Here is a 15,920-nt window from a genome sequence, read left to right as displayed (position 1 = left end):
GGAACGCGCGAACTCTAATTATGTATTGAAAGTAAGGCCTTTTTGGCGCCCACGTGAATATAATATTTTAATTAACTTTATTATGTTCACGGAAATAATATATTATGTACAATTACAAATCAACCAAGCGGCCGACCCACTTTGAATCTGATCAGCTTGACCGGTCTGGATAAACTACCTACCTATTGAACCTATTGAGAAGCTAAGCTGACCTTCATACAGGAAGGTGCTGGATAAACATCCATGGACCAGGATTGGCCCATAATTTATAAAGGTGTATTTACACACAACACATGATATGAGGGACTTCTACATTCCAACCTGGCTCTACTTGTATCGATCCGGAGGTCGTATTTTATTGAAATCGAAAAAATGCTGAACTGTGAGACAAGGTAATACGTAACATGGAGTATTGGCCATTGGGGTCGTCTACTATTATGTCATCACTTTTTGGTTAATTTTCAACGTAAGTCGCAACGTAAGTGAGATTGATCTACACATTATCTGAGATCGATTTATGGGAGGGGGTTTAAAAATTGTCCAAAAAGTGATTACGTAATATGTGAATGACCCCTATTATATGTGGACTACTGAGTTTCACCAACCTCGCTCCCGCAATTCTCGATATTGTTGCACGAAAATTTCAGAACTGCAAGTTGACTCGAATGTCAATGGATGCGCAAGTTGACTCAAAAAGTGGTAGAATTATCTTAAATTGACAATCAACCATGAATATCTATGATATTGGTGAATATCTATGATATTGGTTAAAGCATGTGCAATGTGACGTGCTGGAATTGGTCATGGTCTATTCGCTATTATGGATAACGCCTTGCGTGTTGTAAAATAAAGTACATAGCCTGCAGGTGAGTCACATCTCGAAGGACACCTTTGTCCACTGTCTTATCTAGTTTAGGGGATTGTTCACATATTACATATACGTTGTACGGCTTCGCATGCCACAAGCACCGTTCCCAGTAACAACTATAAAACTTTAACAGTTCCGCCGGCCCGACTACGATAAAGATGGTGGGTGACATTATGTAATCACTTTTGGCCGATTTAAAAACCCCCTCCGTAATCAGTTTTACACGTAGCTGTGGTGTTACACTAGCGTAATTATTTAGAAACCCCTCCGTGATTAATCGGACGACTCCTAACAGATACAATAAAACCATGGGTGGCTTAGTGGTTAGATGTTAGAGCTGTGTACAAGGTTCAGGGTTCGAATCCCAGTGTCACTCAATCTAGAGAGTGTAATTTTTATAGTTAACAGTTAAGGATTCATTGGATATATGCGATCTCCTCGGTCGACTCAGCCGTTAAGCCGTATAATAGGATACTTGATTGAGGGTTAAATTAGGAGGGGTGCGTGCCAAAAAGATCAAGAATCTTATTACGATAATCCTTCAGAACATCTACATTGTAGTGTACTGTAAACAAGGGCGGTCGAACTATTCGATTATTTTTTACGAACTTAACAAATTTTTTTAAAATTTAGTGGGAACTCTACTAATTTAATGACAAATCATAAAATTACGGATCGTGAAGAAAAGCCAAGCTATACTTAATGATCTGATCGATGCAATACCCATAATATGTGCATGATATTATCGGTCGATCCATTGGACGTTCGAAAGAGGGATGGAATAGGCAATTTGAAAGCACCATCTATGATTGATTCAAGTTGGGAATTCAACACGTAGAAGTGTTAGTTCCCTTCTTCACTTAAAATAATCTTCAATGGAAAGGGTTCTCGACCGATGATGTCAAATATGAGTTAGATTTACTTCGTAGTTTCACTAGAGCACTCTCGCTAGTTCGACATATATATTATATATGATATAATATATATACGTTCGTTAAATTACGTACATATATGTATGCGCGCGATATGCATAATATTATATATCGCGCGCGCTAGTTTGAGCAAAACAGTAGTGCAGTTATCGGCAACTCAGGAAAATCGCGTGTTCCTGTCATGAAACTTCCTCAGAAACCGAGTTGGAGTTACGTTGCACAACGCTGTGGAATTTACTAATTACATCTAATGGCCTGGGGCAGCGTCATTAATAGCAATGTCTGAAGGTGTCTTGGCAGTTCTTATAAACCCTCTAACTTGACAACATTCCAACATAGCATGCCTGACTGGCCGAGATTTAATCAAATTACAAACTTGTTATTTGTAACACGGGACAAGAAGAACTCTAGTACAGCTCTTCAAACTTAACATTCGGTAGACAGGCGATTTAGGACATCTAGACATCCATCACAGTGGCAATTACAAATCAGAAATTATGGATGAAAAATAATGATTACAACTCGCTTAAACATAACTTACAAAATTTCACCCAAACAGTTGCACATTTAACAGTTCATATCAAGTTAATTAGTATTCATATAATCAATCTCTCTAAATAATAATTTATCAAATACTCTCTTTGCCAGCAAATATAGCTATTGTTTATCTTATTATTAAAATCGGCAAGCAAGTACAAATTACTACAAGATTTGAGAAATGATTAAATAGTTAAAGTAAGGTCAAATTTAACGAAATGTCATGCTAAATCAGTCGAAATGAAAAAAAAAGAGCAAATTAATTATTAAATATTTTGATGGCATCAAATTGAAAAAAATAAATTCATTACGAAGTACCAGTTTTATTTGACGAAAGTATCAACCAGAATCTTCGGCTCCATAGCGAACATTTTCTCTGTTACGTTCAATTAAACGGTGCACACATCGCCGTTACAAAACATCTCATTGAATTTTTCGGAAACTTGATATGCCACAGCCACTGGCCACAGTCGATTAGTTCGTGTATTTCTCAACTTGTGATAAACAGCGATTACTCGTGGTTTATTCACGCAAATAACATTCTATTTTATAAAACTGCTAGTTTAGGACTAGTTTAAATGACTCGGTTTCGGAATTTGTACAGAAGGTTTTACACCTTCAGATCTGTCAATGTTTAATCTTTTAATGTAACTCATGGAGACTTTCATAGAAAAATGAATTTTTTTCTGAAAAATCATATCGGCCGTTTACGAAATCAACTTTATATTAAGAGGCTTTAAGAAATTCAATAATTAAAGTAATCTATCCCAGAAGTGAAAAACTAAACACATGCTTCAAACCAAATCACGTACTCTCATAATATTAAGTTTTCTAGTTAAACGTAAATTAAAGTAAAAGATAGCAAGTAATAAACTATAAACAGCAACAACTTTGAGTCTTCGTAACGTTGAATTTTTGCGAAAACATCGACATTACCACTCGACTTTTATATAATGTAATATTTACATTCCAGTCCCGATAATCGGAAAGTCCCAGACCTCCAGTCACGTGATGCCCATATAAGGTAACAGTCCCCGCAGGTTATATGGATCACGTGATACCCCTATATTCTGCTATTTTCTACAGACATCAATAGTCGTTAAATAATGTTCATCTAGAATCTAGTACATGAGACCCTGTTAGTTGTAGTACTCCTTAACACGTGATATTACAGCGAGATGTAGTTCAGGAATATTTCAGTGGTATCTTACGGAACACAGGACGGTGTTCATGATTCCCATCATCATGATCGGAATCATGGAACACAAGGAATAAAATCAAAACTCAATTTTACCCGGTAGGAGGGCGGCTGAAGAGGACACAATTTCCCGATAAAAACATGGACCACAATTATATAAGTGTACTCAAGTGCACGATATTGGGACACCCAGTCAACAAATCTCACCATTTCATTGCATAGACTAGGAGTACACTAACCAGTAACCTCATGTACTAGAGACCATGTAACGACTTATCAGGCAACATTTCCTGATTTACTCTGAGCGATAGGATCAAGTTCAGAAAACAGATTTAGCCAGGCGTTAAACTGCTGTGGTTGCATTTGCTGTTTGTTTGGAATGTTCTGTTTTCCTGTTTCGGTGCCCTCTGTTTCAAGGCCGCTGCCACCTGGTTCTTCTGATTCTCCTGCCATTAAAAGGTCCGGCTGCTTGTCATCCAACCCTGGGATATTTTCACATAAACAAATTTATATACAGGGTGGGCCAAAAGTCAGTACCCATACGTTGGCCTTAATAGCTCCGCCGTGTTTTATATTTGAGAGCTGTTGCTTTGCAGATGGCATACTGTATTTACTGGTTCGAGGATTCCGTCGTCAAAATTTGAAAATTCGAATATTTTAGACCACGCCCATTCAATATTAAAACACCTATATTGTTTTCTCTGAACATGCTGAACGCCTAATTTTTTCAGAGACGGTAGATTATCAAATGTTGCATATGATCTGAAAACATGAGGCAAAACGGATTAGAAATGGCGAAGTTATCAAGCATTTTCTGTATCTCGTTAACACAATTGACTGGGTGATTATGTGACACCGTGACACGACACCTTAATTGGGCACCCTTAACAATTCCCATAATGTTTAACGGGGTAGTTAACGGGGTCACCTTATCACGTGATTAGGTAAACCAATCACCTGATCACACGTAATGAATAAACTCGTTATGCTTCATATCTCGGTCATCTGAGAATCTACAGTTCTAATTCTTTCAGGACAAACGTAATTCGAATGGCCAGACACAATTAAATAACATTTACCTTGATCCGACTATCCAAACTATCAAATAAATGTGAAAATGAACCTCCATTTGAAAAAAATGAACGCGAATATTTTTCGAGTTGACAAATTCCTCGAACCAGTGGTGGTACTAAGTCATACCAGAAAGAAGTATTTAAATTGGGCACTCAGTGACTGACCTATAAAGGCCAACGTATGGGTACTGACTTTTGGCCCACCCTGTAGTTATAATATTACTAAGGTTATCTAGGATGTAAGAGTGACTAGTGAAATAGCTTTTCTAGTGTTGTTGCGGCACCTTAGATACAAAAGGGTCATTTCCATTTGACAAACTGTGCAAGCTTCAAAGATGAGAAAAAGTGAAAAGTAATCTAGCAATGTGAAGTTAAGATTATCCGGAAAATAAGTACTGTAAAACTAAAAAACAGAAAAAAAGGAAGACATCTTATTTTTTAAATTACCAGTATCAAGATTAGCGAGTGCAGCACTGAGTTGCAGCATGTCCTGATCAGTAGCTGGAGCTGATAACAAATCGTTATCAGATTGGGTGAGAAGGTCGTTCATCATGGCCCAGTCTAATGTTTCTTCAGGGTTCTCCCCCGACGGGTCCTGCCACAGTTTTACATGTTAGTTTTAGCCGTCACTTGGGATGAAATTTACATACAATCTTTCAGAGCTGAGAGGCGCTAAAAATTGTTAGTGGCATTTTGCAGTGTCATAAATTGCTAGTCTTTCTCTTTGTTTATCCACAGTTTAAATGGGATAAATTATGATTTTTGTTTTTACAAAAAGGATCAATCCTCTCCTAAAAATCCCACAAACCTGATTTTGTAGGTTAGCGAACCAGTCAACTCCTTCTGGAATGTTAGGGACAGGGTCAGATTGAGAAGAGTGGTCTCCAACTAGACCTCCTGCCATCGCCCCTTCTGTGTCGTCTTCGTCGTCATCGTCGCCGTCTGCGTCCACCAATCCTAAGCCTGCAAATCTACTTTTAACGAAATAGAACGGTTTATTGTAGTCAAATTTTTGAGTCAAGATTTACTACAGTCTAGACACGTACGACTTATTTACTACTGTAATTTATATCATTATATTTCAAATTGTGTATAGCTTTAATATAATAGCTTCGTCAGAATCTGGTCAGGGAATTGAAAAATACTGATCCCACTCATATTACCCAACATCCTTAGCAAAATCTTCTAGAGATCCAAACTAAATGTGACTGTGTCTAACAAATTAATTTGGTGTCGCTCACTCCGAGCTAGTTATTACATATTGTTGGATATGTTTATTGGATATTATCAATCTGACCTTGTCTAACCCGTGGTTTCCAATATAACCTATTCAATCTGACCACTACCCAAGAGCATTATATCTCACTTCAGAAACTTCAAACTAACTGATGCCAAAAAAACCCAAAACTAGAATTACATGATAATAATATATCAATTAGTAGTCAGAGTGATACATCAACTACCTTATCGGACCTTATTTGGACGGACATTACTTGAACGCTGGAGGCCCTAGCGTTCATCTTAATGTCCGTTCAAATAAAGTCCGTTCAATTAATGTCCGTCCAAGTTAAAGTCCGTTGAAATTTTTCAAAAATTTTTTCATTTCGAACTTTTTGTCCAGAATATGACAACTTTGAGAACTTTATTGTGCCGTAAGTTAACGATGGAAAGGTTCTCCTTGGTCTGCCGGAGGCACAGAAAACTCTACTAGTATATGATATTTTCAAGGGTCACTTGGCGGAAAAAAGTCAACGAAATTATGGCACTCAACAACATAGTTCATGAACTAGTCCCCGCCAACATGACAAACTTGTTCCAGCCTCTAGATATTACGGTAAATCGTGTTTCCAAGGACATTGTCCGACGTTGTTATAGTTCATATTACTCGGGGGCGGTCATGAAACAGTGCTAGGAAAGCTCCACGTGATGTTAAGGTTAACCTAAGTTGTCTAAGATAAAACCACTTCACGCCGAATGGCTTGTAAAAGTTAACACTGAAATACTGGACCGGGGTAGTTTGATAAAAAAGGTTTCCATAAAGCTAGAAATCACTGATGCTTTAAGCATGGACTATTTCATGCACGAAAACCCATTTGATGAAGATGATATGTGATATTAGACACTGATCATGTACACATATTTTAACATTTTTACTGCTCAATGACTGCTTTTCTCACTTACTGTATAAAAATGGATTTAAAAATCATTTGCTGAAATTTAAAAAACGTCAAAAAAATTGAAAAAATTCGGATTTTTGATGGTTTTGAATGCCTTCGAGCGTTCATATTAATGTCCGTTCATAATTATGTCTGTTCATGTAATGTCCGTCCAAATAAGGTCCGATAAGGTAGAACTATCAATATGAATTATCTGCTATATTCTACGAACCTATCAGGTCTAGCTCTGCATCTTCAGGCATGCTGGTCACAGGAGATAACCGTCCAAATATATCGTCCAATGTCTCCGTCTGAAAGCAAGAAGTAATGTAAATTACAACCGTCGTTTTTAACACTATTAACAAAATCGATTCACAACCCTTCACCCTACATGTTTAGATCTTTATTTATCTTAATTACTTCACGCTCACTGAGTGGTCAGTGGCATAGCTTTTGCTGTAAAACTGTTTGCTAGTTTTGTAATTTGTTATACATACTGGGGGTGATGTGTCACACCCACTGTAATCTGGGCCACCCTATATAAATACCATTTATCGTTCAATGTCCAAATAACTACTCAAATTCAAACAATTTAAAGCTCTCCAAGTCTGCAAAGAGATAGCAAAGTTCAACTATTCCCTTAAACTGCAACTAAAGCATGATTTACACAATATAATTTAATTGTATCCCACATTAACACATATTGAGCATGGTTATACAATAAGCTTAAGGGCTACCATAACTTATATATTTTGCGTTATATAATATATAACTGCTACATGAGTCATGAGAGTTACTTAATCATAATATTCATTATATTTATATTTGATAAGTATACATAATAAATATGTATATTATATTTTACATAATATATTCATATTATATGATGTATAATCATTGTTATGTTCTTTATCTTGAGGTTTCAAAAGAATCTGGAGAGGTGCCAAACTGAACTGAATGAAAAGCACGGCGTAATATATAACCTCAAATCTCAATCCAAAACACCCGTTTAAAGGTTTAAGTAGAAGGGTGCAAAACGGAAAACCTCAGTTTTGTCATTTGAGATGTTACACTTCCAAAATGTTCCTTAATATCCTTAATATAAAGCAACTAGTGTAACCCGTGCCTACGGCCGGGACTTCACTATCGCAGTTGAAATGCAAAAGTATAAACCCGCCTATTATATTCGAAAACATGCATTACATTTTCGTAGTTAAACCGGTACGAAAGTGTGAAGTCACTCAGTCCAAACAGACCGCAATTTAATTCTGAGTGCCCCTCACGTATCTAATAGTAATACTTATAATAATAATAATAATAACGCTTTATTTGTATACCGCTTAGGCCGTATAAGCGACCAAAGTCCAAAAAATGGAGTTGATACTGGCCAACAAAGCGGTGCAGATAAATATAGCTTAGTAGTCCCTTTTCTAATAAAAATTCAAATTTATAAATTGTAGATTGATATGGAATCTTGAGGTCTACTGTCAAATTACCTAATTATATAGCAAATCTGTTATAATAAATAATAATAAAATTTGGTAGCTTAAACACAAACTCTAAGCCCAGTGGATAAACCACAAAACTTATGCTCTATTGTGTGAAACAAAGATACTAGATCAAGATAACTATCAAGGAGTGTATGCATAGGACATAAAAAGTTTTGGAACGAAGATGACATGCTTGTGAAGCGAGCTAACAGTCTAATTGCTAATAAGTTCAAAAAGATCATGACATTAGGTTGCATCCTAAACAGTTTAAGCAAATAACATAAAGTTATTATATTGTCGATTAATCGCTCATGCCATAACTTTTCTTAAACAGGTGAGTTTTTAATAATGTTTTGAACAGATCAACATTGGAACAAGTCTTAATTTCAATTGGTAGTTGGTTCCAGATTTTCGGAGCAACAGTCTGAAACGCTCTTGGGTGTGATCTTGTAGATCCGACGGGTAGGTGTAAGGAGGAAGTTCTTCTGCTACTCGAACTAACAAATGTTACTAGATCACACAGATATGCAGGAGCAACACCATTGACTGCTTTGAAAATCAGTAAGCATAACTTAAACTCAATCCTCTCCTTCACCTTGAGCCAATGAAGGGATTTGAGCTTCTCCTCGACTGAGTCTCTCTTCTTTAATCCAAAAACCAGACGGCATGCTCGGTTCTGAATGTTCTGCAGCTGCGTAATTGAGGCTTGACTACAACCATAGTAAAGTGCATTGCAGTAGTCAAGCGATGAGATTACAATTGCTTGAGTCAGTGTTCCCATCTGTTTGGTTGTGAGGAATGTTTTCATCTTAGCAAGGTCTCTTAGTTTCAGAAAACACGATGTTTTAAGTTGCTTGATTTGCTCACCAAAGTTTAGTTGAGAGTCGAGAGAGAGCGAGAGTGGGAAAGAGGGCGAGTACTTGAGACACATAAGTATCACAAAATAATCAATTAAATCACTGACCACCGGCCGATTTAATAAACCTTAATCATTTGGCTTGGTCAGAGTTTTTTCGGCACTAATACCATACCGAAAAAACCAGTCCCATAACTATAGATTATAGTCATAATATAATTATAATAATAATTAATAATCATAATTAAATACCTGTTCAAACACATTGTCTGATGGCTTAGGTTCAGCTGTCTCAAAGTCCCCGAAATCATCATGCAGGTTTACCAGCTCCTCGTCGTCATCCGAAAAGTTTGACTGGTGTTGGAGATCCTTCAGTTTGGGTGGCTGAGCGGCATCGTCAGAGGTTTTACTATCTTCTCCGTTCTCTTCCAACGCTGAGACAGTGGAGTATTAGTCAAACATGAAACTTGTTAAGTGGTGACCAACTTGTGAATTTTAAGAATGTAGTGATTTTCTTTGAAAATTAACCTGACACAGTGTAGATCAGTTTCTTTGTAAACTAACTGTTTCCCACACACTAAGATCAATGACCTATTATTACGGAGTTAACAATTAAAGTACAAGAACAGCACTTGCCCCAAAATTACCTCGTTTAAAATACCGCGTGATTTCCTCCTATACCCCTCCTAGAATATAAGATGACAACAATGTACTCTAAATGTACTCATACATTACACGTCGTGACAACAATGTACTTTAAATGTACTCATACATTACACGTCGTGACAACAATGTACTCTAAATGTACTCTAAAATTACACGTAACAACAATGTACTCTAAATGTACTCTAGATTATACACGCACATTCTAATTAAAACAAGTAGCTTTCACCTCTGAATGTGGTTAACCAGAATGTACAAAATGTACACAACACAGAGCTGCAGCCGACAGTGTGAATTGAGGTCCATAATTTGAATATTTCCATGTGAAAACAAAGACTAGTGAGAGTAGTGTACTGGTTAACTGTAATACACGGATACAGTTATTACAGGTTGATCACTACGCACTGTGTATAATATAGCGGGTTATGAGTCGCACGGGGCTGTGTAAGGTAGACGTTGCTATGTTTCGGTTACTAAATATTACGTAGGAGCAAGTATTATAGGGGACCGACTGACGTGATGTATGAAGAACGGAAGGCCGCTTTGTTGAGGTAAATAGCACGTAAAATTGTGGATCGGAATTCGCATAGTACATTTCAAGTACATATCAAATTTTAAATTTCAATTCTTGATTTGATGAAGGGTCAGATTGGTTGTGACCGGTTTAAAGAATTTAGTTCGCTGCAAATTGGGGTCCCAAAATAGCGGAAATTCAAAATTGGCCTATCAGACGAGATTAGCATTCGAGTCGAAGCATTGACAGTAAAGAAAACAGTTGAACGACAACTTGATTAGTTGATTTAATGATAGTTTCCGATGAAGCACAACTGTAACTGTCAGCCGCCAGGACCCGTTAATACACAAAATAACCCAATTTTGTCAGATAAGAAGCAATGTGCAAAAGGATCACACCATCATGAAAATATGTATATAATATGTAGTATGTTTTGTTGTTGGATTTATCCAGTGACAGAGTGCCCGGCGCTGAGGGAGCAGGATACCAAGTTAAACTACGGTTCATGTAAACACTATCTGCAGTGTTAATACCTACTAATACTACTCCCTGGTACAAACTTGAAACTTCGTCCTAAAATGTTCCTAAAATATTCCTAAAGGTTCTAGAATGGCACGAAACTTTTGGTATGTTAAACTGTTGTTTTACTTTACATAAAATCGTATGTATAATAATGGAGAAACCGATTGTGTTCATCACAGTCACATGTCTTACGGACTACGGTGATGGTATTTCAAGATTATGTAATTAACAGGACACCTTCCCATCCAAGGAATGGAGTTAATAATGTTGGAGCACAACATGTTACGATATATCTGCAAAGCTCTCCGCAAGCAATCGAATGCTGTCACGTGGAGGAAAAATAAAAGCTTTGCGACTGCCATAAATTGTAAATTTTAATCAAACAGCTTGCGGGAACATGTTCGAGCTTTTCCCAGTAATCAATCCACACTCCATTAGTTCCCGCAACATTGTCACGAGTTATAAGAACAATATTGTCACGGGTTATAAGAGCAATAAAGAGTAAATTGAACTTAAAAGTGTTCGCTTATCGATATTAAATATTTAAGAGCGTCTATTACGATATTACAAATTTATCATTTTGGCGTCAACTGTAAAATAAAATAATTTAACTTTACAATTGTTAATTTGTCATCCTCCATTGTCATAAGAGAGCGGAAAAAACGGGACACGATCATTTATATAATCAAGCAACAATTGAAACACTAAATAACTTAAGCTGTTGTCAACTACCAGGTATTTTATATATACCTCAACTATCACTCAACACTGTACTCATCAAACTCATTAAACCCGAGACTGACAAGAAGCAAATTTAGATGTACAGGCTACGCGCTGAAATTTAACGAACCCAATTCCCTTGAGGATACTTTCTGATTAGCTTACAGCACTTTGCCTGATTCAGTATACATTTAAATGAAATTTTATGTACTGTGCAGTGTGCAGTGTTAGCACAATAACTTGTACATTTTAATAACGATACTAGTCAGGATCTAAAAGTCTAATGAAGTTGCGATTGCACTAAACTTATTATTGGCGGTTCACGAAAAAAATGAGCGAGAAACGAATATTCAAAAGGTCCTTTATTAGGGTCCTATGACGGTCCTATAACATTAATAGCGGCTAAAAATAATAGACCATATAATAAACCAGATGTACAGTACAACACCAGAGTATCAATGTACCTTGGTCGGAGTAGCTAGCAGAGCTGAGCAGTTTTGTTGATTTCTTTGAGGGGTTGTGTGCGTCTATTTCTGCCTCAAGGTCAGCTATTCGTTTCTCTTCTATTTTAACGTCTAACCTCTCTTTTGCAGCAACTACCTAAATACCACAAATTTTATAAAGGAACTGTTTTCTCAAAAAACAAGGATTTGTCACGAAGAGAGGGTGGAAGGTTTCATAGAAACCATAGTAAAATAACTTAAATAAATAAAAACAAGTTTGAATCCATCTAAACTCTACAGTCGTTAAATTTACTTTGATTGTGAAACAATAGAAAATATCCTGTGAGGCGTACCTCTTGCAGAGCCTTGATTGATGATCGAAGGTACTTCTGAGTTGCGATGTGATATTCCTCCAATCGAGCCGATAAGAGATTAACACGTGACGCAGCTAGAATCTCAATCTTCTGGATCGTGTTGTCCTTCATCCTTGCAAACTCAACTCGCTTCTCCCGTGTCAGAGACTGAACCTGAGCGGGGGAACGGTTACACTTGTCAACAAGTAAACGTAGATAATATCTCATGTCAAAAGATTGTCGAGAGTCGAGACATTTACAATAATATAAACGATTATTGACCAACGCCCATGTCTCCCAGATTTGAAATAAGTGGTTTTGTGGAATAAAATATTATATCCACTGGCTTGATATCAAAAAGATAAATCTGTTATTGGAATGGCCCCTGGGCCCTGACTATCTACAGGAAATGTTTTATCAGTAGAAATTAGTACCTAGTTTTACCCAGCTTGAATGAATCCGACTAACCTTCCTGAATTTCTCCAACTGTTCTCTATCCTCGGGGTTCAGCTCCTGACTGATGTTATCTAGCCACAGCAGAGACGCGCGGAACTCTGTTCTAAACTGTTCCATCCGGTCAACAGTGAAACTGCAGTCCTGAACTGCTTTCTGTTGGAACACTCCAAGGTCCTAAGGGTGGTAGGTATCACGTGGTATGTACTGTGTATCACGTGGCATGAACTGTGTATCACGTGACATGTATTTATCTGGTAACCATGAGTAGTTTAGGAAGACTTAGATTATGTTTGAATTATGAGACAATTTATGTAACTCGTCAATTCTAATGACCCTATATTGGCTAAGAGTTATTGGACAGTTCTGTCACGCTGATTGTTGTATTTATTGGATCTCTGCTACAACCTTATTAGTTCACTACTAACACGTGTCTAAGACCCAGATAGAGTGATAGACGGCACGTAACGCATCTCTAATCGATTACGTAGTCACGCGTTACGTGCCGCCTAGCTGGGGTCTTAATAATTTAGCATCACATCAGACAGGTTTATTGCAAAGGTTATTAGTTGTTAAGTGCTGCTCTCAGATTTCACTATCCATTGCAATCACGGTTGATTACTAAAATGTTACTTCAAATATACTGAATACAATAGAAATAGTAAATTTATATCACTAAAATGAATGTGTAACCATGCACTTACGCCCATAAGCCTCGTAATGCTAGGATACAGAGTATTTCGTTTTTTGCTCATGTACTCCTCAGCGTAGCCAATATAGCTCATCATCTTGCCTGCTTCAGTACCTTCGTGCTTACTTCTAGCATCAAGAAACTTCCCCAACAACAGTTCCTGGAAATTAAATTATCGGATCTGGACTTTTATCATTGAGTCAGGAGTTATTCATGTTAGATAAATGTACAGAGATGGTTGAATGTTTTGTGCCACATGGCACAATGTACATTATATATGATGATCTTTTGTTCGCTTATAAATAAATCGTAGGCAAAACAACACCAAAGAGGAAATGTGGTAAACTAACTTATAAACTTATATTATTGACTTCCCTGGCCTAAATATATTTCATTGAGTTAACCGTACACACTGCATCTGATTAATTGGACTGTAAAATAGGAGTGTGTTTCAATATATTATATAAATGTTATGGGACTAACTTGAAGGGACAGTCCCTTCATATGGTGCTGGAGTCTGTCGCACAGCAGCAGAAGTTCGTTACAGGAATGGTTCACATGATGAAAGTAGCTGAGTTTGGCATCAAGAGAAGAGTCTCCCTTCACTACCCACCGGTCCTCCTCTTTTCCCATCTTCTGGCGCAACTGCTGCTTTCCCAGCCAGTATTTGGTCTTCATCTTACTGGGCTTAGCTTGTGTTTTCCGCTGGTAGTCATTGGTTGAATAATCATACACCTGAAGGTGTTCTAACATTATAACAGGATTAGAAAGGGATGCACCATTCTGTTTAGAGTTTAATGTTAGTTTATATTATTAAAGTAAGATTAGTTCCTGAACTGTTAAAAAGCCATTCAATAATAAAAATCAACAGCTTTAGCTTTGAAATCTTTCGATATCACAAAATATCATTATCATTAAATCTATAATAGCCACTACTAGTTTAATTATAATACATCATCTTTGGAGAATTGATCACAAAGTAATTCCATGAAAAAGTCAGTAAATCGAAAGCTACCTTGTATTGATGGTCGATACTGTCATCTTCCTCCCTATTAACAGGCATGTAGTATCTATCCATCCTCACCTTCTAGGTTCTCCTTCCAAATTATTTTGGATTCACCTTCCTATACTAGAGAAAGAAAATTAAGAGAAAGCTGGATATACTGTACTCGCTCTAACCGACCTCCTGAGTCCTGCCCGTTCTGATCCCGACATAGGACACGGTTAGCAAAATTAGTCTAGAATTAGTTATAATGCAGCGATTTTTAAAATTTTGCGGTTAACTGTTGACAATTTCGTGACACGCACTCATGGTCAACCTCATCTCAGCTTTGGAGCAGAAAATCAAAAATCACTACATTATACTATTGGACAAGACCTTGACGAACACTGTTGCCAAGTCGGCAACTGTAATTGAACTTATGGAGACTAACACCGATCGATCACCGCTAGACCGGGACGATATGTTCCTAATCCCAGGCGATTATCGCCACTGCAGAAATTATTCTTGTCAATAGACAATAACCCACATTATTTAGGCATCAGTACGGAAATTACAACAGGAGATACACCCTTACCTGTAATACTCTTATTGCTGTAACTTTTTACAAGACCGCAGCTGAAAATTTAGATCTAGCTCTACAACATATCTCAAAATCTCAAAATTTACCTCAGACCCCCCTGCCCCCCCCCCCCCCCCCCCCCCCCCCTAATACTTAATAATAGGAAGTTTTATTGTTAATATTAATAAAATTGATTTGAAACAAAAATTGTTGCCAAAATTCACGTTACATTTCTGCTGACGTCAGAAAGGCTCAGACCCCCCCCCCCCCCCCCCCAATCCAGCATTTCCAAACCAGCCCTCTCCCCTCGGCTGCTGACGTCATAATAAGCAAATGCTCCCATACCCACAACTCAGTTGTTCAATATTCCAGCTCAAACTTTTGAAGCTATCAGTGTAAGTGTAGACTGTCCCTCATCACGTCAAAACCAATAGAATGGATATAATTAGTTGGTGCACATTAATATTAATGGTGGTATGTCAACAAACTCTTGTCACTTCAGTGTTGTTGTATAACTGTAGCAGCTGGGCTGCTCCTGAAACCGTAATGGCATCTGTCGACGTTCTTCAAAGGAAGCATCTGAGACAGATAATCAACACCTATTGGCCTACGGTTATCAGTAACGAGAACTTATATAAGAGATGTAATGTCAGTCCCCTTACTGAAAGGATCAAGAAAGCACGATGGAAGATGCTTGGGCACGTTCTCAGAAGCGGTGATGACACTCCCGCCTTCTTATCATTCAGATTTGCATGTTTAGGATGTTTTGACTACAAAGGAAGGAGGGGCAGACCTCGTTCAAATTTATTTGATTTATTATTAAAAGACATTATGACAAAACAAATTATTGTGATTGTAAATAAAAGATTTAATTTAAGTAATTTCAACG

The 15,920-nt window shown here is 37.3% G+C and overlaps 2 protein-coding genes across 2 annotated transcripts in view; both read right to left on the bottom strand.

Annotated features, from left to right (window-relative positions):
* Positions 1 to 15,920, bottom strand: part of LOC134815789 (limb region 1 protein homolog) — a 103,680-nt gene that overhangs the window by 52,967 nt on the left and 34,793 nt on the right. The window lies entirely within an intron of this gene.
* LOC134814591 (islet cell autoantigen 1-like protein) lies at positions 2,214 to 14,600 on the bottom strand. Its single transcript, XM_063822717.1, has 11 exons — positions 14,485 to 14,600; positions 13,953 to 14,204; positions 13,483 to 13,629; positions 12,794 to 12,955; positions 12,326 to 12,499; positions 11,994 to 12,129; positions 9,363 to 9,544; positions 6,997 to 7,075; positions 5,417 to 5,571; positions 5,056 to 5,203; positions 2,214 to 4,017 (listed from the first exon to the last, which is right to left on the bottom strand). The coding sequence occupies exons 1-11, from the start codon at positions 14,545 to 14,547 to the stop codon at positions 3,812 to 3,814; spliced, it is 1,704 nt and encodes a 567-aa protein (XP_063678787.1). The 5' UTR covers positions 14,548 to 14,600; the 3' UTR covers positions 2,214 to 3,811.

The sequence above is a fragment of the Bolinopsis microptera genome, chromosome 5 (genome assembly GCF_026151205.1).
Source record: "Bolinopsis microptera isolate Bmic1 chromosome 5, MBARI_Bmic_1.0, whole genome shotgun sequence".
NCBI lineage: Eukaryota > Metazoa > Ctenophora > Tentaculata > Lobata > Bolinopsidae > Bolinopsis > Bolinopsis microptera.
Note: the sequence above shows the minus strand (reverse complement) of the source record. Positions and strands in the feature narration are given on the sequence as shown.

What these genes read in the sequence shown, in the direction of transcription:
- LOC134814591 (XM_063822717.1), bottom strand. Translation starts at nt 14,547, where the DNA reads ATGGATAGATACTACATGCCTGTTAATAGGGAGGAAGATGACAGTATC. An exon ending in AGTTGGAGAAATTCAGGAAG is followed by an intron (nt 12,500 to 12,793) that starts GTTAGTCGGATT and finishes TCCCCCGCTCAG; the next exon opens with GTTCAGTCTCTGACACGGGA. An exon ending in CAATCAAGGCTCTGCAAGAG is followed by an intron (nt 12,130 to 12,325) that starts GTACGCCTCACA and finishes TGTGGTATTTAG; the next exon opens with GTAGTTGCTGCAAAAGAGAG.